The 23,969-nt window shown below is 42.0% G+C and overlaps 1 protein-coding gene across 1 annotated transcript; it reads left to right on the top strand.

Moving 5' to 3' along the window:
* Nucleotides 1–13,763: 13,763 nt before the first annotated feature.
* FOXO1 (forkhead box O1) lies at nucleotides 13,764–22,930 on the top strand. The gene is made up of 3 exons (XM_010157898.1): nucleotides 13,764–13,859; nucleotides 17,631–18,972; nucleotides 19,339–22,930. Exons 1-2 carry the CDS (start codon nucleotides 13,764–13,766, stop codon nucleotides 18,957–18,959), a joined length of 1,425 nt encoding a protein of 474 aa, XP_010156200.1. The 3' UTR covers nucleotides 18,960–18,972; nucleotides 19,339–22,930.
* Nucleotides 22,931–23,969: the final 1,039 nt, after the last annotated feature.

Below are 23,969 nucleotides of genomic sequence, written 5' to 3'. Positions count from 1 at the left end.
AGTATTTTCATGCCCTCAATAGAAAGTGAGTGTTGGGCATAGAGGAATAAATGGTAAGTTTTTGTTGACTTGCGTAGAGTAAGTTTTGTCCATATATTGAATCATTGAAACCTGTTTACTGGCAGCTTTTGCCGCTTGGAATTGGGGTGGGGGAATTGATTTCTTCGTTGGGGAACGTGCCAGTGTTCAGCCCTGGTGTTGGAGATGTTGTCATTCCAGTAGAAGTAAAATAAACTTGGTCTGGTCAAGAGGAGAAAGAGGAGGAGGAAAATTTTGGTCAGCGACGGGCTTGGGTCCAGTAACACACAGATTCAGGAGATGGCAGCTGAGGTGTGGAGGAGTATCTTCTGTGTGGGGACACTCTGGTTGCACTGGCCGCATTTCTTAGTGAGCAGTTCTTGGGAATCAGGATTGTGTTCGGCTGAAGCTCTCATAGGCATCCTCTCTGGGTGTCTGTCCAAAGAAGCAGACAGACAAGAAGCAGAAAAAGCTTCTATTTTGAAGCTGCTGCTGAGGCTTCAGGTTCCTGATTTCATTTGAAGCAGAAACAACTTAACTTGAGTGGCAGCCTCTGCTCCTACCGCCCTATAAGCCCACAACTGCCTTGGAGGAGCTGGACAACCCAAAGTGTTCAGGAAAGCATTGCCTGGATAAGCAGCTGACACTCCTGTTGGTGTTGCCAAGTGACTGCTATCTGCTGTGGCTTGTCAAGCAGCTGTAGAATCTTGGAAAGGTTTGGGTTGGAAGGGGCCTTAAAGATCATCCACTTCCAACCCCCCTGCCATGGGCAGGGACACCTTCCACTAGACCAAGTTGCTCAAAGCCTCATCCAGCCTGGCCTTGAACACTTCCAGGGAGGAGGATGGTGAAACTGTTGTACAATTCCAGACATAGTCCTTAAATCCTTCCCTGTTTATGCTGTTACTGGGGATTATTCCCTCAGTGTCTTTTGCTCATGTGGGAAGATGGTCACAAACTGGCAGAGCTTCCTAACCTGGGACCTGCCCTTGTTTGTTCCTTGCATGTGAAGGTCTGACAGGTCTCTCTGTAGGAATGATCCCAAAGCCTCTTACCCATCATGGCAGGAATGAAAGGAGGGAGTCTGCCTCTTGCGAACGTTGCTGATGGATTTGTGGATGTTCCCTTCTAAATGGTGCGCTCCTCTGCTACTGCATCTGTCCTCTGCTCCTGGCAGCTGAAAGGACAACCACCAGGTCCTGAAGTGCACATGAGAATGGCAGCGTCACCTTCTCTGTTGGACCATACGGAGGGTTTTCTTACTCAGAAGTCATCTGGGTTGGCTTCTCGTTACGGGCTCAGTGAGTTGTGCTGCATCACTACAACCAAGGCTATTTGCTGGAGTTTACCAGGCACCAGAACCTGGTCTGGGAGAGCTTTCCTTCATGCACAGCCTGCTGGGTTATGAGCTCTCCTCTGCAGTACTGGTTTCTTAAATGTTCTGGGTTTTATGACCCTTCAGTGTTTGTCAAGAAGCTGTTGCTGTTTGAGTGTACTTTGACATCTTGTGTTAATCTCCTTTGGGCTTATCCTTTAAAATTGGCCTTTTGACAAAGTCTGGGGGCCTGGGTTTAATCTTAGGCAGTTCTTCCTCTGTTTCTAGAGTCAGCAATTTAAAATTGTCAGTTTTCTTCCTGTGATGCAGGTGTATTTAAGCTGGGATTACAGGAAAGCCAGTGCAATCAGAGAGAGGACATTTGACTGCCCCCACCTCCTCTAGCTGCTTTCTGTAGGATTTTAGAAGTATTTTGGAGGCCCTGAGAGTCTGTAGTCTTCAAGCTGAGAACAGCTACAGTAGAAAGGATGTGAGTTTGCCAATAGACTTGATTAAAAAATTAAAAATCTGTATGTTTAAGGCCATCTGGGAAGTAGGCAGCCTCTGAGGTGATGCAGAGGAGACATGCAAGCTGATGCAAAGGTTGCGGTGTGCCCATAGCTGTGCCAGGAAGCAGGCGCCTCGTCACTGCTGCTCTCTGGCATGTTCTTTCTTAGGGTAAAAGGCCCTTAAGACTGCTTATAAACATGTTTTTGTGTCTTTTATTAGGCAGCCATACTGTGTAGGAATCACCGCAGCTGGGGAATTTGTACGACTTCTCTACAGTTCTCGAGTTCTCCTTAGGGGTGAATGTGTGTCAGTGCTTTGGTTGATCACGCTCAACTTTGAATGTTTTCATGTTTGAGCACTTAATACAGAAATAGATGGAAATAGGTGGGAATTGCAAAAAACAAAACAAACAAACAAAAAACAAACCCCAACAAAACCCCCCAAAAACCCAAAAAACAAAACAACTTTTCTGTTTAAAATATCACAATTTTTTAAAAGATCTGTAGAGCACTGAGATTGGTATTTTCTGTTGTTAGAATTACCCAGTTACTACTCTCCTTGGAAAATAAGACCAATGTGTTGAATGTATATGTGTGAGGGGGATGGCTGCTGTTGTTAGGCAAACTTTGAGCATGATAACTCCAAGCTTCCTTATCAGATGCCCTAGAGATGCCTGGTGCTGAAGGAAGTAGGCAGCAATGGAGGAGTGGATGAGGGGTCCTTGAATAATTGATGGAGGAGGAAAAAGGAGGATTGAGCCCACGTCCGTTTTGCCAGTTTCCATTATTTGAGCCTGACGCGTGCAATGTGTTTTCAAGTGCTAGGTCCTGAACTCAGCTTATGCCTTGAGAATTTAATTAAAAAGACTGTGTAAGGGGATACTAGACTCTGGTAAAATAATAATTAGTGCCTAGATAGGTACAAGGTACTAGGCCCAGATCCTTTACTCACTGCTCCAAAGCTGAGTTTTGGGAGTACCTTCTTTACAGAGCCAGTCTTGGAAGAAATGTTCTTCTTTCTTTCCATTCCCTCTCCTTCCTAGGTAAATGTGGAACCTGTGGTTAAAGCAGAGCAATTGTTAACTGCAGTCTTTTTCAGAGATACAAACTTAATCTCGCAGCAATCAACAGCTGTTTGTAGATGTTTAGGTCCAGACTCTGCCCTGTGAGTGGATAATTATTCTGTTATCTTCTCTGATATTAGTATTTTTATTTCAGGGCGAGAACAGTGAGTGGGGGAAGAGCAAAGGAGGAAGAAGGGGTAGGGTTAGGTGTGCTTTCCTCTTATTATTTAAGGCTAAGACAGCAAAGTGAATACGTTCAATATTGCTCAAGTGTAAATGCAGATGAACTGCTATTAATTATGTTTACTCTCAACTTCTACCACTGCTTTTTTGAAGCTTCAGGTACCAACTTTGTCAAACAGAGGCTCCAGTACAGTATTGTTCTATTGGACAGGCTCCTTTGATGTAGCTCTGTCAAGCTGGCATACCTAAATTTAATTTAAAATAAAAAAGAGAATGGTGATGCCTGGTGCGAAGCCTTGTATATGTACAGCTGATGGTGTGAGAGAAGGAGAAGAAAAATTAATGGGTTGATGCACATGGTTCAGGAAAACTATCTTTGCCCTTATTGGTTCGTTGGCAATAATTTGACTGTTGCTATGTTTTAGGGGCTGACATAGTAACTTTGGAAGTTTACAACTAGAAAAAGTGCATAAGCTCTTCTGATTTACAGCCATGCTGACCTGCTTTTTCTTGCATGTCTCCTTGTGGTTTTATTTAGTTACACACTTGAAATTTGGGGATGGGGGAAGGAGTTGTTCTGTGGTTGATGATTTGCCGGAAATCTTCTGCAGGTAAATTGATAAATGTGTTCCAGCTGCAAAAGAAGGATATTTTTAGGTGACTGTAGCCCACTGAGGTTTGCTTGGGTAACTTGTAGATGTCTGTGGGGAGGAGGAATTATTTTGCCAAGCACCTTTATTTTTAAGAGTCAGAAGTTTATTTTCCTAGAAAATGAGATATTTCAAAGTTCATGTTGGGGGGACCAAAATAAGGTGTTTTTAGGTGGGGTCATTTGCTCTGTCTGTTGAGAATAGGAAGAGTTGGGGTTTTGAGCCTCTGTCTTTGGAGGATTTGAGGCATGGATGTGATGCTATGCCAAAACTCAAGATCTTAAATTTTGAAGACCTATTTTTCCCAAAGATGACCAAAGGTTTATATGTAGTGTAGCATTCATGGTTCTTTTCTTTTAGTCATTGGGATTCCTAAGACTTCTCTAACAGTGGAGAGGCAGAAAACCTGCTTCATGAGAATCATATGCTTGAAAACTAGAGTCCAACTTAACCCTATAGAAATGAAAATCCTTGAGGAATTCCTGAAATGTGGTTCCATAATTTCTACTCTGGTGCAGAGATTGTTTTGTATCAATTGTGTGACTTTTGGTACAATGTCTGTCTTTTTGCTAATCCAGAGGGCATGTTCTTAGGAGTCATGGTGGGTTAGCAATCATGTCCGTGATCCCGATGAGCAGGGGGGGAGGCATGCAGTTCAAAGTCTCTTTCCTAACTCTGCCTTAGTGTCAGGGTGAACGTAGGCAAACAGTGCCTTGCTGGGGCTCTGCCTCTTCCAGCTGTGTTACCTGCCATGCCTGCATGTGGGAGCTGACTCTAGAAGAGCTTTGCTGGTTTTCCTATGAATTCAAACCCAACCTGCAGCAAATTGAGTTACTTTGTACTCTGCTTCTTTTTTTACGTCCTGTTCTTTGCACCTTTTAGTTTGTGTTTTGTTCTGATCACACTTGTGAGCCAAATCATAACTGTGTTTACAGGTTGCAAAGCTGTGTAAAATTAAGAATTACCTTCTGGCTGTATTAAGTCCACAGCAGACAGGAAGAAAGTTGAAAATACTGAATAGGCAGCATATTGCTGCGTAGGCACATAATGTTGTTACAGTGTGATATAAGTTAAAATACTGCTTATTTCCTCTTTGCTGTTCAAAACAACCTGAAGCATGTTATGACCAGGATCTAAACAATAACTGAAAAAGTAAAAACAAACGTTTTAACAGAGAAAGCATGCCTTGCCAAAAACTCTGCGTAATTTATGACTACATGCATAATCAACAAACAAAATACTTAAAAACACCTGACTTTCTGGGGGAAGACTTTGATTTCTTTTTAAAACAAAATGAAAACGTGGAAACATTCCCTGTAAAATCTTCAAAACTGAAAAGAGTACACAAATTAAACAGGAGGAGCCGGGGCTGCAGTGTCTGCTGGAGTTTGCCAGCACTTTCACAGATCTGTGGACATCAACCCATACATGTGTCCATGACAAATTATTACAAAACTTCATAAACAAACTTGGCTAGATAAATAATATTGGAAAACAAGCCTCGGTAAAGATGCTCGCTTTTTTCTGTTTCATCCTTGTTTTTAAAGAGGCCTTTATGTGATCCACAGAATAACTAACTTCCGGTGTCTTGATAGCTGTTGCAAATGACAGCTCCTACTGCTGACGTTCCTGCTGTTTTTAATCTGATGTAAGTTTGCGTCCTGTGAAATTTTTTTTTTTATATTAATTTTTGGAAACGAGTGCTCCATTCAGACCTAGCAAGCCAATTCTCTCAAGAAAAGAGCTTGCGCATCTTTATAGAGCTGCGCGAGGGGCTGCGTTGCCTCTTACTCTGAACATCTGCGAGCAGGAAGACTAAGATGTGGTGTTTAAAAGGAGCAGAAGCTGTCATAAGGAGACAAATACTAAGCAATTCCCTGTAAGACTTTTTTGTTGTAGCCCCTTGAACTGATGAGGGCATTTTAGCTCGGTGTCTTGTCTGTGCTTTCACCATAGTGCTTTAGTTGCCCGTCTGGGGAAAGCTAGAGCTTCCTCATCTTTGGGCAGAGGCAGGGGAGACCCATGACACCCTTTGTGATTGAGAAGATGGGTGTTGCAGTCCTTAAATCTGAATAACTAGCCAGGCAGGCTCATGCTGCCCAGTTACCCATGGACTTTTTCATTGAGGGAGGATGGGAGCGATGACGAGGTCTGCACCAAGCAGAGGTGGTGGGATTAGTGAAGAGGGCTGGGAGGCTTTTAAAAAACAGTGTTTTCTTCTCTGAACTGATGAGGGTGATGGCAATGTGCTTCCTGGGACACCTCCTGTTGCACCTGGGAGTCCCCGGTGTGCTCAGAGCCTCCTTGTGTCAGGCTTTGTCTAGGGAAATGGGAGAATGAGCGAGGTCAGCTCCAAGCAGCCATGGTGAGGCCAGTCTCCCAGTCTGTATCAAATGGAGATAGCACGGAGGGGAGATTAATTAGGCCTAGTTAGCACAAGAAAAAGAGCACCCAAAACGCCTAACAAAGCTCTCTTTTGCATGACAGCATCCCACTCTGGGAGCTGGCTTAGTTCGTGTCCAGCATGGTCCTGCACCTCTCCAGCCGCAGGTGTGTATGTAAAAGGTTCCAAGCCACACTTCTTTTTACTGTCCTTATTTTACTGTTTAAATAAAAAAGGATGTTTGGGTATTGTGGTGAAGGCTGATGCTCCAGAGCTCATCAGCTTTACTCTGTTAATTCCATTCTTGTAATGAAAAACATGTTTTTTTCTTGTCCTTTTTACTTTTATTGTTTGAGAAGGAGGAAAGCAAGTAAATACAGAGCTGATGGTTTAAGTCACTGTTGCCAGATGACATTCTATGGGAATGCAGCCTTGCCAGTATGTAGATTGTAAATAATCCTTTGATTTAATAAGGGTCTATTAAGTACAGGGCGAAGTCTGTGGTCGTGAGGGAATAGGAATGCTTCCAAAACAGGTGTGAGGGAAGAAATTATTCTTTAGATTTCCCTCCTCTGTGGGCCCAGCTTGCTCTGAGGAATAGTGCTCTGCCTCCCGCAGCCTACTGAAAGTTGTGAGCATGTCTGGAGGTAACTTGGTTCAGAGTTGGTACAAACTTGGTACAAGTTTTGCAAGATTGGGTGACTTCGGCTTTATAATGCTGAACAGATGTCATAAACCCCAGTGACAAGCACCAGTGTTTCTTGAAACTGCAGCCTGGAGAACGTCACGGAAAGCAGTGTTTGAGAGGAAAGACGCTGGCATGAACAGTACAACCACCCATCAGGAGTCCTCTGAGTCCTGAGACCCTCTTGTGAGAAAATAAACTAAACCCCCTTTAAGCATAAACCACACCTTATGTGAAGGAGGGGTGGCTGCATCTGGCCAGCCAGTGGAGAGGGACAATACACACCGGAATATTGCTCAAGGCTATACTGAAATTTTGATGAGGTTTTTTTGTGAGCATTGTAGTAGCAAATCATGTTATGTAAGATCTACTAGGGTATGGGAGCAAGCTTGAATTGGAAGGAGCTCTCCTGAAGAGAGTGTGCTGGTGGTCTGGCATGCTCTGTGATGGGGAAAGTACCAAGGCAAACTATTTAAAGAAGCCGAGTAGAAACACAATACCTAGTATATGTGCTGCCTTTTTAGGAGGTACAAAAAGGAGTAATTGGAAATAGGTACTTGCTTCGTGTAACTTTGGAAAAAAGAACAAGTATGAAAAACAGAACACAAAGGATGAGATATTGACTACATAAGGCAATAGTCTATTTACGTATTTGCAGATGATGCTGTAAAGAGAACTGAAATCTGATCCTGTTTATTTGAATAAAAACTGAAAAAAATCTTTTTTTTTCCCTGCTAATATTTTGTTAACAAGAAAATGCTATTTTATTTTCTGTTTATATGTGAGATAGGTAAATGGAGAATTGGCTAAAGGAAAAATAAAAAAAGTGGTTTTATACCCTGGACTGTGTTCATGTGCAAAAGAAACTAAAGGAAAGGGAAATTCCCCTGTCTTCTGTCCCCAGTTTCTCTTGGTTATTACAGCAACATCAGATACTTACCACATTGTGCAATCCAGAGAGTGGTTGTTCTTTTTAAGCTGATACTGTCCCCTTACAAATGTGAAACCTTCAGCATCTTTACCACTAGATACAGTAAAGAGTCTCTAAAGATGCACTAAAAAAAAAAAAAAATCCCCCTCAACTCTGTTTTATTTTCCTTTTTGTAGTTTTGAGGACCATACTAAAATTTTGCTAGCCTACCCTTGCACTTGGTGCAGTCAAAGTAAAGACCAGCTGCATAGTGAGATGTAGCCTAAGATAGCGTTCAGCCTGTAAATGGAAGGCTTTGCCCTTCTTTTTACAAGACTTGCAGTTTCCTTCAGCCAGGGATTTCCTGTGGGGCACAGCTAACCCTGCTGCAAAGGAAACTTGCTGCTTTCATTGACTCTTTGTTTCTGAAAAACTAGTATTCAGTGACACCCATGTCCGGAGAGTTTGACTCGTTTTCTTGCTAAAGGAAAAGACTCTCTCTGCTATGCTGATACAAGTGTAATAGGGTGAGGTATTGAATTTTTCTTTAATTCGCACAAAGTTGCAGTCAACCCCACTTTTTACATTACTGCATCTGTATGTCTGCTTGGTAAGTTGCTTCCCAGGGTGAGAAAACCAGACAGGCTTGGTGCCTTTCCTGCAAACAAGGAAACATCTCCCTGTTGCCCTTGTCAGATGAGCTTGTGTGTTGTAGGAGCCGTGGGCACAGTGCTGAGGGCGCGAGTGGCTCCATCTGTGGATCCACGGCTGCAAACTGGCAGCTGCTCCTTCTCTGTGTCCCTAAGGAGAGTCTGTGGTCAGGCAGTGGGCGTTGTTGCGCGTGAAATAGTCCTCAAGCCTCTCCAGCCACAGCTACCCGTGGGCAGGCACAGTGAATGAGGCAGGTGTCGTGGACACAGCCCATGTCTCCAGTGCATCCTGCCTTGCTTTACCAGCCTCGGTTTTAACTTATTTTCCGTTATTGTAGGTAGCACGTTGCTTGTAAATCCATCCATTCTTGACAATCATTCTAATCGTTTAGGTTGTCAGTGATTGTGTGAAACCAAATAGTCTTGATCCACAAAGATGAAGAGTTGTTGTCTTCCTGGCAAAGCATCCGACTGAAACCAAACATTTAGGATTAGGTTTGCTTGTGCCTTTACCTAGGCCAGTGGCAGATAAGACTACTTTGGTTATTATGCAGGGCTTTGAGCATGCAAAGCTTACGTGAATCCTCAGGCAGGGATCTTTCCAATTGTTTCACTTATCCTATTAAAGCTTTTGGAGTAATCATACCCTTTTTTTTATTTGATTTTTTTTTTAAGTGTCTTGGAAGTTCTCTGTATGTGCTCAAAGGCCAATGCAGAAAATGAGCCCTGATTTCGGACTGTGATGTTCCTCACCTCTGTGTTTTACGCTGAGACTTTGGCCTGTTTCTCACCTTAATGCTTCTTGTTGGCGAGAACTTGTTTCTAGTGCACCTTTGAAGATGATCTAATTAGTATTGATACATTTAGCATGTATACACATGTGTACCTCTTTATTAGAACTAAGGAATGTCAGTAAAAGGCAGCTGAGTGTTAGAAACAAAGAATAAGGGGGAAGCTTTCTATAAACAGTGCCGTATTCTTTGTGATGAATAGGGTGTAACCCTGGAGAGTGGCAGAGGTGAAACAGGCTGTCTGTTAAACAGGAAATGAGTGATTACCCTTTTTTGTCCTACTGATCATAATTATTCCCACTGGCTGAAAAAAAATAAACACCCCATAGTCTCTCTTTGCTGTAGTCGCAGAATAAAATTTTAAGCTATTAGTCATTCTGGTATTGTATGGATGAACTGTTACTCCGTTACTCCACATCTTTCTTTATTTATTTATGTCTATAAATTTTTATTTATGTATTTTATATACTCATCACTTATAATTGTGGTGCATGTTTTCCTTGCGGTAACCTGCTTGTGCTCTGCATTCAAGGACCGCTTTCCCTCAAACCGTTACCGCTGCTGTGGTGCCTGTGTCATCCCCTCTGTAGTTGCGTTCCTGGCTGCTGCATTAGGGCCTGCAGTGAATAATTGAAAGAGAGCTACCTGCCCATCACGAATAGCAGCAATCTCCCTCATGGCTTGCTGCACTACAGATAATTTTAATGGTTTTAATCCCTGTGATGAGCACGCATTAGCAGTAGCGTGGTGCTAATCTTGGCTGCTCTGTCATTTGGCGTGGCATTGGCATATCTTGCAGGTCTTCTCTGACTTACCTTTCTTGAGCAAAAGATCTATTTTTCTTGTACATGCCTATATCCTGTGGGACTGTTTTGGCAGACATTAATTACATGCCTGACCTCTGATGGTTCATTAACTGAATCTTTTATCAGTTTTTCTATGATAGCACCTCAGACTGATGTCCCAGGTTACGCGTGCATCCTGCTGCTCTGCTGTTTTTGCATTACTGGAGGTATTTAGAAGATGTACAGATGTGGCACTTAAGGACACAGTTTAGGGGTGGACTTGGCAGTGTTAGCTTTATGGTTAGACTTGATGATCTTAAGGATCTTTTCCAACCTAAATGATTCTATGATTGTAGCACAGGCTGCAGGTCTGAGAGCGCTTAAAGAGGGAGGAGAAGAGGCCCCAGTTGTAAGGGCATCCTGACTTTGAAATGTTCTTCAGTGAGGCCTCAGTGTTGGCTTCCTGTGTCACTAGTGAACTTGGGAAATACTTCTTCATCATAACCTATTTATGTACGTATGCATAAATGTATGCTCCATATTTGTGGAAAACAAATGTTTGTTTACAAATATGGAACCCTTACATTTGTCAAACACTTGTTTTCTGTTTGTTGGAATAGAAAGCTTACAGAATCAGTTTTGTAAAGGCAGTATTAGGATTTGCCTGGATCACCAAATACATAGTTGTCCCTGCTAGATTTGATTTTTTTTTTCCTCTGATATTTATTTCTTCCCTTATTTTCTACACTTCAAAAGTTTAGTTTTATCCTGATGGCTATTTGCTTTGGGCTTTTTTTTTGTCACACTGTGCTACCTTCCTATTGTTGCCTCTCTTTCACCCCTGAAGACCAATAGCTTTTAGACAAACCTGTTGGCTGTCTTGGCTTCCCAGATGATTTTACCAGAGGGGGAGGAAGTTCCATTTGACAAATCCCTTTTAAAAATCTCACAATTTTCATATGCATCTTCGTCTGTTGTTTTTCCTAATCAGTGTCACTTAGTTTCCTCAGCTTTGAAATGCCTGCAAATGTTTACATATTTGGTTTATGCTGTGTTGATATTATATCATGCCTGTATTGTGGTTATGGACATAAATATAGCTATAAAATGGAGTACTGGTGCTGATATAGACAATTGTTAACCTGCGTGTGGCTCCGTCTCTCTCTTGGAGGAGAAAACATAAGGGTGATCATAAGGAGTTTTGATTGGGGGTCATCAGATTTGATGAGTGTCCAGGAGTGTGCTTGCCCTGTGCCTGTGTACTTCCCATATGATGCTTTCCCTTTTTAGTGGTTTTTGCACTCATTCTTTCTAAATGCCCATGTAGAGGAAGTAGGCGGGTGTTAACCATCTCGTTAGAAATGTCCAAACTGCCATTATGGAAAAGTGCTTCAAAGGATTCTGCCTAGAATGGATGGTGCCTGGGGATAGCCATTGGGAATTACTCAAATACGTGTCAGTAGAGTTGCCACTTCTGACACGTAAGCATGCATAGCCAAGTCCCTTAAACATCAGTGTCTGGAGCTGTGCATGTATTTTTCTGTTACTACATGCTATATTCCAAAGGAGAAAGCTCCAGTCGTTGTGAAATCCCATCAAGTCCCTGGTGCCACGTGTGGCAGCAGGATACAACCTGGAGAGCAGCCAAACCCCTTTGGTGTCCAAAGTTTTTTTAGTCTTCTACAGCTGTGAGAAGGAAGCGTAGGAGAGTATAAATCCGTGGGCTTAACTGCAGAATGCACAGGACTTAATGCCACTGTCGTGGTCACAGGAGAACCCTCTCCATGCAGGAGAGACATGTAGCATAGAGTCTGTCCCATTCTTGTACGTTCATGCGGGGGACAAGGGATGCATTGCTGAGATCTTGTCAAATGAAACAGTCTATGAAAGTCTCTCTGTGTTTCATGGATAGTGTTCTGGGAAAGACTCTTGGATGCCACCATCTGTGATAAGGACAGAGAAAATGTGTAAGGTCCCATTAGTAAGATTGAAGTGTTTCTGCACTTTTTCCAGCTGACGCTTCTTAACCATGTAACAGCACAAGACAAAAACGAAGTCAAACAAAAGCACCCCCCCCCCTGCTCCCCCCCCCCAAGAACAAAAGACCCAAAAAAGCATGACCTGTTTAGGAGGAAATCCTGCCCTTCCACCTTCTTCCAGCTGCGGGTGGCAAATTGCCAGCATTTTCTAAATATGACTCTTTGACCTGAGGCTAAGTGACATGCTTTCTGTCCGTGCTCTTATCTGACAACAGGGAAGGTTTCTGAGCTGTAATCAAAGAATGCCACAATTGGGTGGCAAAGGTAGCTATTTCATTAGCGTTTGGAGCCTCTGACACTGCAGCCAGATGTGCGGTTGTGTTGGTGAACACTGTAGTATCAGGAATGCTTCAGAGAGAGAAATGTGGCTAAGGCTGATTCATGAACAATTATACTTTCTTTCTGTTGACCGCACGTTTTTGGGTGTCTAACACAAGCTCTGAGGTACACCCAAGCTCCATGTGCAGCATCTGCATCTGAGCTTCTTGTATCTCATCGTCATTAGCCAAGACAAATAGCCTTACACCAGACTGTTGTACCGAAGGAAATTGTGGTACATCTGGAGTTATCAGTGTTCTCTTTCCCCTGTAGCCTCTTCACCCTGCCCCTGAAAGCTTGGCAGGGTGGTTGGAAACCACAGAAAAGCAGGTGCAGGCATTGTAACTCTTCCAAGTAGACCTGCCGCCTTCACCAGCCATGGTCTAGCTTAGCCTTGGATCGATGCTGTGTGGTGCCACTTGCCACCGTTAGCCTGTGCTGCTGCTGTCTGGCTGTTAATGCTGAAGGAACCCTAAGCCAGTGTGGTGCTGAACTTCCCCTCCTTTTCATACTTTCCTGGGAGGTCTTTTTTATGACTTCTTTTTATTGTGGTGCTTGCCACTGAGGCTCCAAGAGGAGGGTGATTTGAACATCTGGACCTGCTGTAATGCACCTTGTGTTTTTTTTTTTTTTCCTGCTCTCCCTTTTGGTGGCTGTCGTAGCACTTGGGCTGAATGGGCGCTGTCTGTGCCTGAGTGTGAAGGTATGAAGGTGGGAGAGATCATGGGCACTTGTAGGTGCTTTTACAAGGTTTGGGTCTCGCAGCTCCCCAGGTACTCCCAGATCCCCAGTTAGGTCCTGCTTAGGGAGGTTTGCAGTGGGGTTACACAGGAGCTCTACAACAGGAGTGCAGAAGCTCCAAGGAGCGGGGTGGAGGAACGATGACCAGCATGACTGCATGGCCTCTTCCCAGTAAATACGAGCCTATGGTGTTGTCAGATCTAACAAAGTAACTGTGTTTTTGAGTGATTCTCTGTAGCAAAACACCAAAACAATTTACTGTAAAAATAATAGAATATTTCAACTTTAATTGTAATAGGGGTATGATTCTTTCCAGCAATTAACAGGTTAAACTTAAGTTGCATGTTTTAGTATGACTCTCTTGGGCTTAAATGCAGCGTTCGATATGGGCAGAGCTACTTGTATCCAGGGATTAAATGGCTGAGACGTTTAATTCTTTAATTGTTTTAAAACGTAAAGTAATTTGAGTTTATTTGTTGCTTAGAAGAGCAGCAAGCACGGCTGTGTGGTTTGGCTATTAGAAATGCAGCTGTATGGCATAAATGTGTAGATCCAAAGGAACCGTTCTTTTGGCTTCACGAGTTTTATTTGCTGGTATGTGCTCATCATATTGCATTTAGCAGATACTGGTATTGCATATTTTGGCTCTTAAATCAGCGAGTAGTGAGCGGCATATCCACAGTTCCCAGTCTGTATGCTGAAGTGTGGCACGAAGTCGGTTCATGGACCGAACGGGAGCGAAGGCTCTCCACACTTTATCTCGGAGGCGGAAACTCAATCCCAGGAAACACCCCACAGGTGGCAGCAGCCCTGCTGACGTACTGACAAGGTTTTGATAAAATTCCAGCGCGGATGCTCTTGGAATGATCTGGCGCGCACAGTCGCTGCGTGGAAACCTTCATCCAAACACGACTGCTTGCTTCTCGCGTTATTCAGGCCAGGTTTTGGGAGGCTTTGCTTCGAAGTCCCGCCGGCGGTGATGCCGAGCACCCTGTTCACTGACAGCCGCGCTGCTCCTCCGCCTGCCAAAATCCACTGCTGAAACTATACTTTTTTATCAGGTCATGTTTGCGTCTGGCAAAGATTTGTAGACACAACATCATTAACAGCAGTGCATATTTTCACAAGATTTACCTCTTCAACACTTTTTCCAAGTTAGTAAATCATAGCTTCTTTAATGTCCTGCTGGCTGCGTGAAAAACAGGAATTTATGTAACAAGCTGTGGGCCGCAAACCTTTTCCTGTTAGGAAAAAATTTTTTTCATTGCTGGCAGAGTTAGGAGACAGCTCTGTTACTCGAAGAGCGACCTCAGATGTCCTCAGCACAATAATACCAGATTATAACATTTTTGATGACTAAGGAATAGCAGTGATTTCTTAAATATTTAACACTTATGAGGCAGAGAAGAGCGAACTGAGCCTTAGCATGGTATTTTCTCTGCCTGATGTTTTACGTGTTTGATACGCTTATTTTGGTAGTAAACAGTAAGCCTGAGCCAACTGGGTATGTTTACAAAATACAGTAAAAAAAAAAAATGAACTGGCGCAGGAGGTTTTTTAATCAACAGATGCGCAGAACAACTTTCTTACGACATTTCTAGAGCTTGACTCGTGTCAGCCTGGGGTTCGGCTGTGGTCTCTGCATGAAAACAGCGGGCTGCACCAGCAGGCCATGCCAGGCCTCTCTGTTGGACCTTGGGCCCACCGGCAAGCCTGAATATGGATTTTTGGGCTTATCCTCCTGACCTGTTAGCTGCACTTGGTGAAATCAAAATTTCAAGGCATTCCCTAATGTCCTGTAGCTAGATAAAGGATGAGGCTTTGATTGCAGGGTTACCTGCAGTGAAGAGACACAGTCCTGTGATAATTAGTTAATAGGAGAATGGCTTCCTTTCAAAATTGCATGAGGAAATGCTCCAAGTGTTGCTGGAGGGGGACTTTTTACAAGGGCCTGTAGTGACAACACAAGGGGTAACAGCTTTAAATTGAAGGAGGGCAGATTTAGATTGGACATCAGGAAGAAATTCTTTCCGGAGAGGGTGAGGAAGCACTGGGACAGGTTGCCCAGAGAAGCTGTGGATGCCTCATCCCTGGAAGTGTTCAAGGCCAGGCTGGATGAGGCTTTGAGCAACCTGGTCTAGTGGAAGGTGTCCCTGCCCATGGCAGGGGGGTTGGAACTAGATGATCTTCAAGGTCCCTTCCAACCCAAACCGTTCTGTGATTCTGTGGTATTTGTTTAACTGTGATAATTTGTTAAAGATGGTTCTTTGGGAGAGGAAGGAGAGGTTGGAAAGGTTTCTGAGGTTGGGCACATGGTTTGACTCCTTAGCTGCCATGAGACCAAGTACCTTGTACCCCTGTTTGGGGTGAAGCTGCACTCCTGTGAGGGTAGTCTCAGGACACTGCTGCCTGTAAGCTATTACAGATCTGAAACACTTCTTGCTGCTCTCGTCTGCTGAAAGTCTCCTCTTTGACCCCAGAGTAGCCATTCGTGTTGAGCTCTGCAGGTGGCCAGGCTTGCTTTGGCTGGTTGGCTTTCTGTGGTCCACAACATGTCATGGCCCTTGCAGAAAATTTGGGTGTGCTGCCTCTGATTTGAGCCAGACCCCATGAGATGACTGTTTTCATCTGGTATGCTTCCTTATGGTCTTTGCTCCTTTTCTTCTGTCAACAGGATATATAGGCAATGGGGAAAGATGTGCATCTTTGAGAAAGCAGATATACACAGGAGGATGGGTAGAGTAGAGTAGGTGAAGAAAGACATTTCTGGAGATGCTGCTGTCACTGGCGGCAATCTGGGTTGGGAAATACAGCAAAAGCAGCCAGAGACCAGAGCAGCGGCTGTCCCCCTTGTCCCCTGGTTTGCCTCACAAGGCATGCAAAGCTCCATGGGCTTTATCATCCTCATGGTTTGGTGCTGTAGTGGGTCTTGGGGGTCAGTTTAAAAACTTAGAGAAGGTAAATGGGAGGAAAAAGGTAGGAAAACAGGAGACAGAACAGAATTTTTGTAGGTCTGGTAGCTATTTAGTGTTTTGAGATAATTGGCCTACTGGCCTGCTGGTCGAGATCAGCCTTATTACTGCTTTGTGTTTTTGCTTCCCCATTTTTTTCTTTAGAAAACCTGATAAATATGACTGTGAATGGAAGGAAGCTACTGCAACACTGATTTCTCTGCCATTGAGGTCTAATTTCTGTTTTACCCATTTTTGTGTTGTTTTTTGGTTCCCTCCTACTTATTTTGCATGAATTACAGTTCTAGTGCAGAACGTGGTTACCCATGTGCTTCTGTTCCACCTTCCTATCAATGTCTACGGCTGCCTATTTCAGCACTCTCTGAACTTTAGGCTTTTGTTAGCAATTATGTCAAAATATACGACAGCTTTCCTATTGATATTATCTTTACATGTCCTCAGCAGAAAACGACATGAGGAAAAAATTATTTATATACAGCTTGGTAATGCAAAGGGTAGTGTCTTGATAACAGGTCAACCTGTGGGCTTGGATTTTGGATTTTTGAATTTTTTTCTTTTTTTTTTTTTCTGGTTTAAGAACAAAACATGAAACATTATTCATGCCTGAGGGGATAATGAAAAGCTTCAGTATCTCTGGTCAGTCTCGCCACATGATATCTTGCGGTCTCAGGTATTAGAAGAGTCTATTTCGCCTGTTAAAATGTTGATTTTGAAAGAGAAATATGCTTTTAAGACTGAGGTTTTAAATGCAATTTTGTCTATGCTGTTTGCATTCCTTTCTTCTTATAATTTCTTTGGCAAATTTTCATGTTATTTATAAAAATTAGAACTTAATCCTCCACTGTTTTTGTATATATGTTTTCTCACATAATGCAAGTAATATAAACTTCTCTACTCTTCAGTGACAGTACTCACAGGCTGGCATATTTGCCGGGTGTAGGGATGTGCATGGTGGGATGCCATTATAAGAACTGTAGAGCAGGATCTAGCATTCCTCAACTTTGCGTAAAATAATTATAAGAAAAAAATTCCCTAAATGCAATCAGGTTCAACTCATTAGAGCAAAGCTGATAATGAGACCTTCAGTTGTCTTCTTGATCTTCTGATACATTTTTTTCCCTTTATGACGAATTTGTATTTCAGAACAGCTCCTCCGGTATTTTATTTAACTTTTTATAATGTCAGCTGTGATCAGGCCACATGACAGGCAAACTGACATGGCAACTCTCGGCAAGCTTGTTTGAGCCACTACTGAGTGGTGACCTGATAAAAGATCTTTCCAGACTGACATAATTTCCCATTTCATGGTTACCCTATGTTTTCTAAAAAAATGAGAGTATGTTTGCAAAGACAAATATTAGTACATCATAAAAGAAACATGTTTTCTCCCTTTCTTACACCTTATTTTGTTTTTCAGAATTCAATCCGTCACAACCTCTCTCTGCACAGCAAGTTCATCAGAGTGCAGAATGAGGGAACAGGGAAGAGTTCCTGGTCCCATTTCATGGTTACCCTATGTTTTCTAAAAAAATGAGAGTATGTTTGCAAAGACAAATATTAGTACATCATAAAAGAAACATGTTTTCTCCCTTTCTTACACCTTATTTTGTTTTTCAGAATTCAATCCGTCACAACCTCTCTCTGCACAGCAAGTTCATCAGAGTGCAGAATGAGGGAACAGGGAAGAGTTCCTGGTGGATGCTCATGAGTGGCAAATCTCCTAGGAGGCGAGCGGCGTCCATGGATAACAACAGCAAATTTGCCAAAAGCAGAGGCAGAGCTGCCAAGAAAAAAACATCCCTTCAGTCTGGTCAAGAAGGAAATAGTGACAGCCCCGGATCACAGTTCTCGAAGTGGCCCGCAAGCCCCAGCTCTCACAGTAACGATGACTTTGATAACTGGAGTACATTTCGGCCTAGAACTAGCTCTAACGCTAGTACGATTAGTGGAAGGCTTTCTCCTATTTTGCCAGAGCAAGATGATCTTGGAGATGGGGATGTGCACTCCATGGTATACCCATCATCAGCCTCCAAAATGACTTCTACTCTACCCAGCCTTTCAGAGATGAGTAATTCTGAGAACATGGAAAATCTTTTGGATAATCTTAATCTCTTGTCACCTAATACGTCAATGACTGTGTCAACTCAGTCTTCGTCTGCTACCCTGATGCAGCAAACACCAGGTTACTCGTTCGCATCCTCGACCACAAGTATAGGTTCACCAAATCCAGACTACAGGAAGTTTACGTATGCTCAAGCTAGCATGAACTCTTTGCCCCAGATTCCTATGCAGACTCTTCAAGACAGTAAACCAAGCTATGGATCGATGAGCCAATATAATTGTCCCGCAGGGCTTCTGAAGGAGTTACTGACTTCAGATTCTCCGCCACACAATGATATCTTGGCATCGGTAGACACTGGTGTTTCCCAGGCTGGTGGCAGGGCGCTGGGCCAAAGCGTGCTGATGGTCACTAACTCGGTGATGCCAACTTACGGCAGTCAACCGCCCCACAACAAAATGATGAACCCTAACGCCCGCCCTCACCAAGGACATAACCAGCCAACGCCTGCAGTTAATGGTCGTGCCTTGTCACACACAGTGAACACCATGTCACATACTTCAGGTCTGAATCGCTTGTCGACAGTGAAGACTTCGCTACAAGTGCCTATGAGTCACCCGATGCAGATGAATGCTATGAACCCGTACGCCCCTGTTAACAGTTGCAATGGCTACGGAAGGGTGGGAATTGTTTCCCTCCACCAGGAGAAGCTTCCCAGTGACTTAGATGACATGCTAATTGAGCGGTTGGACTGTGACATGGAGTCGATTATCCGTAATGACCTTATGGATGGAGAAACGTTAGATTTTAACTTTGACAGTGTATTGCCTAACCAAAGTTTTCAGCACAGTGTAAAGACAACCACACACAGTTGGGTGTCAGGCTAGGATGTTGTAGGAGGTAAGCTGTGCTTTTCATAATAAATCTGACAAACAACTAAAGGGAAAAGAGATGGCAAAATGCTTAAAATCTGGGTGGTCTTCTGTGTTGGCATGTGAAGTGCCTCTATTACAGTCAATCTCTTTCCAGTCCTTTAGTAGTTTGTAAATCAAGTTTGTACTGTAGCAACTTCTGTTACCTCATGTGAAGCATTAATGTTTTGCCATTTCTATTTTAAACAAAAAACTTTCTGGTAACTAGCAATTAATGAATACATTTTTTTCTGATTTAAGTTATCTTAACGCTAGTTTGAGCATATTTTAATCAACTTAATATTTTCGTGTGAATGTTAATTTGTTCTTTTTGTTGTTGTTTTTTTCCTCCTAGGTTATGGTTAAATTCTCCAGACTTGTCTGACAGCAAGAACTGAGAAAAGCAGTACAAAGATGTCCTTCACCTTCCTTTTTAATTTTCTTGACAGGACTGTGCGCATGCACTAGTTTTTTTGGGGGGCTTTTTTTTCCCTTTTATTTTCTTTTTTTTCTTTTTTCTTCCTTTCGTCAGAGTTGGCAACAGACAGAGTATTTTCCTGTACAGGATGTTTGCCCAAGGTTTGCAGGTTATGTGCTGCTGTAGATAAGAACTGTGCCATTGGAAATTTCATTACTCTGAAGTGCCAAATCCACTACACCATATAATCACAGCAAAGACTCTTACTTACATCATGTTGTGCTTTCGGTTTTGTACAGTATGATCTGTAGAAGAAGAATTGTTTTTTAAGACTCTCTGTTTGGTCCAAGAAAAGTTTATAAACTTTTGTAAGAATACTGTGATGATCTCATGCCCTAAGTAAGTTTAACCTTCATTGATGTTACCTGTGTTCTGATAAGTTGAGATAACTGTGGACTTGCCTTGCAGCAGTACGAACTGCATTATTTTACTCAAAATTGCCACACATTTCATATGGGAACAGAATAGCCTGTTAAATATGATCCTACTAAACCCACTGACTATTCAAAAGAAACAGTAGGTTAAATGCCGTTTGATAAGTTACCTGTATTCATGTAAATTTATGCAAGAATATATCTGGATTTCATTGTAAGACTAATGACTTTATTGTTGGACTTAAGATAATTTTTGGAAAACTTTCCAAGCTATTTTTCTTATAATTAAAGTCTACTTTTGTTACATAGGCAACTTAAAAAAAAAAAAAATCTGAGATCTGGCAGCATTCATAACCTCTTCATTTTGTACAGTATTTTAACTGGATTAAGTACATGTTTTTATAAATTTCCCTAGCACTTGGGAGTGCTAATAAAGGAAAAACTTAATAAGTATCTTGAATACAAAACATTTCTGTCCCTTTTTTTGTTGTGTGATATATAAATATAGACAACTTTATGTTTAGGAAATATTTAATCAGTTTTATATATGCATTTTTAGAAATGTCATCTGCTTCTACTATAATTTTAACTCTGACTACCACAAAGTGTTAAGTATTCATTGTTAGATGCTTGTACAATGCTTCACATTTATATTTATTTCATGGAGGTCTCATAATGTTTGTGCACTCAAGAGCAGGACTTTCTGAGAAATTACATATTTTAGAAAAATTAATGACAAAATTGTTACTTGTCTTATTTAGCACTAGTTTTAGGGTCTGTCAGTGTTGCTGTTGTAGTGCCGTATGTTTGAAGAGACAAAAATGCTACTTATCAGTGAGAGGCTAAAACATTTGTGCCCCCCTATGACAGGGCAAAACCTAATACATATATGTATTTTAAATAAGAAGGATAAAGTAAGTGGCAAAGCTATACAAATCCACGAGCTTTCTGTTAAGGGAGAGCTTTAATGGTAGAGGCCTTGTTCCTGTGGAAGAACCTGCTCTTGATGGAGTAGGCACACCGACAGCTTACCTGAGGGTTTGCAGGATTGGGTCTTCGATAAATAATTTCAGATTTTTTGTAATCGCACAATGCAGTTTTCATGGATGTGCGGATCACGGGCCACACCTTTCTTTTTACTGGTTGCTGCACGTTGTTTGTGTTACAGAAGTCCTTGGAGCTTTTTCAGGCACTGACGGGATGAACAGTTTTGTGCTAGAGCTGGCAGTTGTGAAGAAGGGGAGAAATAAATATTTCTTTCCACTGATTTTTGTTTTGTCTACGTAGCCCACAACTGGAAAACATTCTAATTGAAACATCTCTTCCCTGTAGTGATGGCGTGTGGTGGAGAAAGAAATGGGATGTGCCAAGAAAATGAAGTTTAGCGACAAGCCATACATTTAATGATCCTGTTACGACTTTCCTAAGGCTCTGCAATGTATTTATTGACGTCCTAGCATTTAGCTCCCTGGTGAGCTTAAATCACTACTAATTACAGCTGGTCCTACATTTTTAGATATCCTATTACAGTTGTCAGCAGTTCCAGAGGCTGATGTTAAGCTGTCCTGTGATACAGGATCTCCCCCAGCGTGAAATCGGTCTTTGAACTTCTGTTGAGCAAAATGAAGTGTTGTTGATGCCGAAGCCTCAATGAATCAGCCTGCTTTCACAGGCAAATATCTCTAGTAGCATCTTCACCATCAGATTCATAGTCTCTGAAACGGGATGGTAGATTCGGGCAGTGGGGCAAGCGGAGGGCTCACATGGGTTTCTGAAGATCCTTCTTTCTGCTGCGTGTGCAGAAATGATTGTTCCCAAATGGACACTGATATGCGTAGGCCAAAGTAGCCATAAAATTCACCTCGGTGTTGCAAAGAGAGCAGTACCTAATGCCATGCGCCATGGGGTTGCAGCTGAACATGCTACATTTAACAATATAACTCCTGTTTATTATTTACTGCTACTGTATAACTTCCTATATACAGATATTTTCTTCTTTTCCTTTTATAACTATGAATGACGTAAATGTAGCCGTTCCTTAATTACAACAGTCTGTAGAAAGCCCCTTTTAATTATTGTGAGAAAGCAGTTGTAGATAATCAGAGGTTTGGGCTGTGTGGTCAATTTTTATTTTTTGTGGTGCCATTCTAATATTTTGCAATTGTAATTCTGGAATACTGTGAAGTCTGGTGAAGGGGCATGTTGCCTGCCTTGAATACAAACATTATGTGACCTCTAGTAATAAATCCTTTTTCAGTAAAAGTACCAAGTTTCTGGAGTAACTTAGTTTGTCGGAATTGTTGTAAATGATTGGTTTGTGAATTGTGCAGATGATCTGACCTATGCAGCCTTGTTTTTGACTTTTCTCTGGTTTGTACTGTTATTAAAAGTTTATTGTATTATAGAGCTGTTCAGATATTTTAAATATAAAGATGTATTGTTTCCATAATATAGCTATATGATATATGTTTAGGTAGTAGATGCATTAATTGGAAAGCTCTGCTTTGATAAACTGACAATTTGCCTACACTTATAAGCAAGAGTCCTATTGCTTATTATTGGCTTAAGTCAACAGAGCATCCCTAAGAAGAGAAGTTAAAATTGGACCAATTATAAAACAGTATAAAATTTGCACTTGTTAAACCACTGGATGTATGTTAGTACTTTTTTATTTTTTTACTGATTTGAAATTCCTATTTTCATTATGAAATTGCTAGGATCCTTAATTTATGACTGATTTTAAATAAGGTATTCTCATCATTATTATTATTATTATTTTGGTAATCATAATGTAAAATGCAGCATGGTTTATGCAAGCAAAAAGCAAATTACTCGGCATTAAAACCGGCCTCCTTTTTGAGGGTGTTCTACAAACCAGCAATATCGTGAGAGATTGGCATGTACATACTGCTACTTCTACTTGCGAGTGGTGTGACAGCTCTTCGACGCTCCACTGCTCTGGCTTAGTCACATTGCAGAATTAAAATTCATACATGGATAATTTCAGAAAAAGTGCCTGATGTACTTCTACAGACACACGAGAACAATCCCTGACAGTTTGTTGTATAAAGCCATAAATGTATATAAATGATGTTTAAAAGGTTTTGTGTCCTTTCTTGTATACAGAGAATGAGATTTGTACCAGGATTCTACTTGTGATTAGTAATCCTACTCAGACGTTGTCGTAATCACTTTCCTTACCGCATAATCTTTTTAATGATGATGATCCCATTTGGACAATCCTGATGGCATTAGCAATTTTATACGGCAAAATACCTCATGGTACCAAGTCTTGCCTGGCAAGATGATACCATATTAACGAGCAAACACTAACTGCAGAATACTTAACAAATTTTCCATTACTTGGTATAAAGGAATTTCTCTCTCTTGGCTTTGCTTCTGGAATTGGAACTGTAGCAGGTACAGGAACCTAATAGGGCTGTGTTACCAGTGTTTTATCACAACATAGTGTGCTATAAGTAACTTGTTTACAAGTCTTTGAGACTAAACGCAAGAAGAATCCATGCCTGACTCTTGGGAGAGATCTTTGTGTAGAGATTCTTTGTTACTGGAAGCTGCATTAGGCAGCATCAGACCATGTTGCCAGCACTTCAACAAGCCTAGTTCAGAGAAAATTACAAAAAAAGACCTGAAATCCTTTCAGAATCGGTATTTGTAAGTATAAGCTCTTAATAAAATTGCTATGACATGAGATGGTAATTAGTGTATCAGAATGTTATGTAATACATTGTTAAAGAAGAAAAAAAAAAAGGGATGCTAACATCCATCAAACCACAGGAAAGAATTAGTCCTTTAGTCCAAATTACACGTTAGATCCTAACGCTATTAAATGTGGGAGGGAGACGGCTCTGGAGAGACATTCTTCTCTTTCCTCCGCTTTCCCCATTAAATCAAGACAGTTCACAAAGTCCTCTTGGCCCTCTTTTCCTTGGTTTTCGCCTCTTGCCTCCCTCTGCCCCTCCTGCCTTCCTGAAGTACGTACCTCTTCTCGGAGCAAGAGTTTTTTCTTTCCCGAGTATTTGGGCTATGTAGGCCAACCTGCGTGGTGCTGCTCCTTTCGCAGCCGTGCATTACGCTGCAGCGGCAGGGGGGGCGCGGGGGGGCGGGGGGAGG

This window comes from Eurypyga helias, unplaced genomic scaffold, assembly GCF_000690775.1.
Source record: "Eurypyga helias isolate BGI_N326 unplaced genomic scaffold, ASM69077v1 scaffold8508, whole genome shotgun sequence".
NCBI lineage: Eukaryota > Metazoa > Chordata > Aves > Eurypygiformes > Eurypygidae > Eurypyga > Eurypyga helias.
The sequence above is the reverse complement of the archived record's forward strand: the minus strand, read 5'-3'. Positions and strand labels throughout refer to the sequence as shown.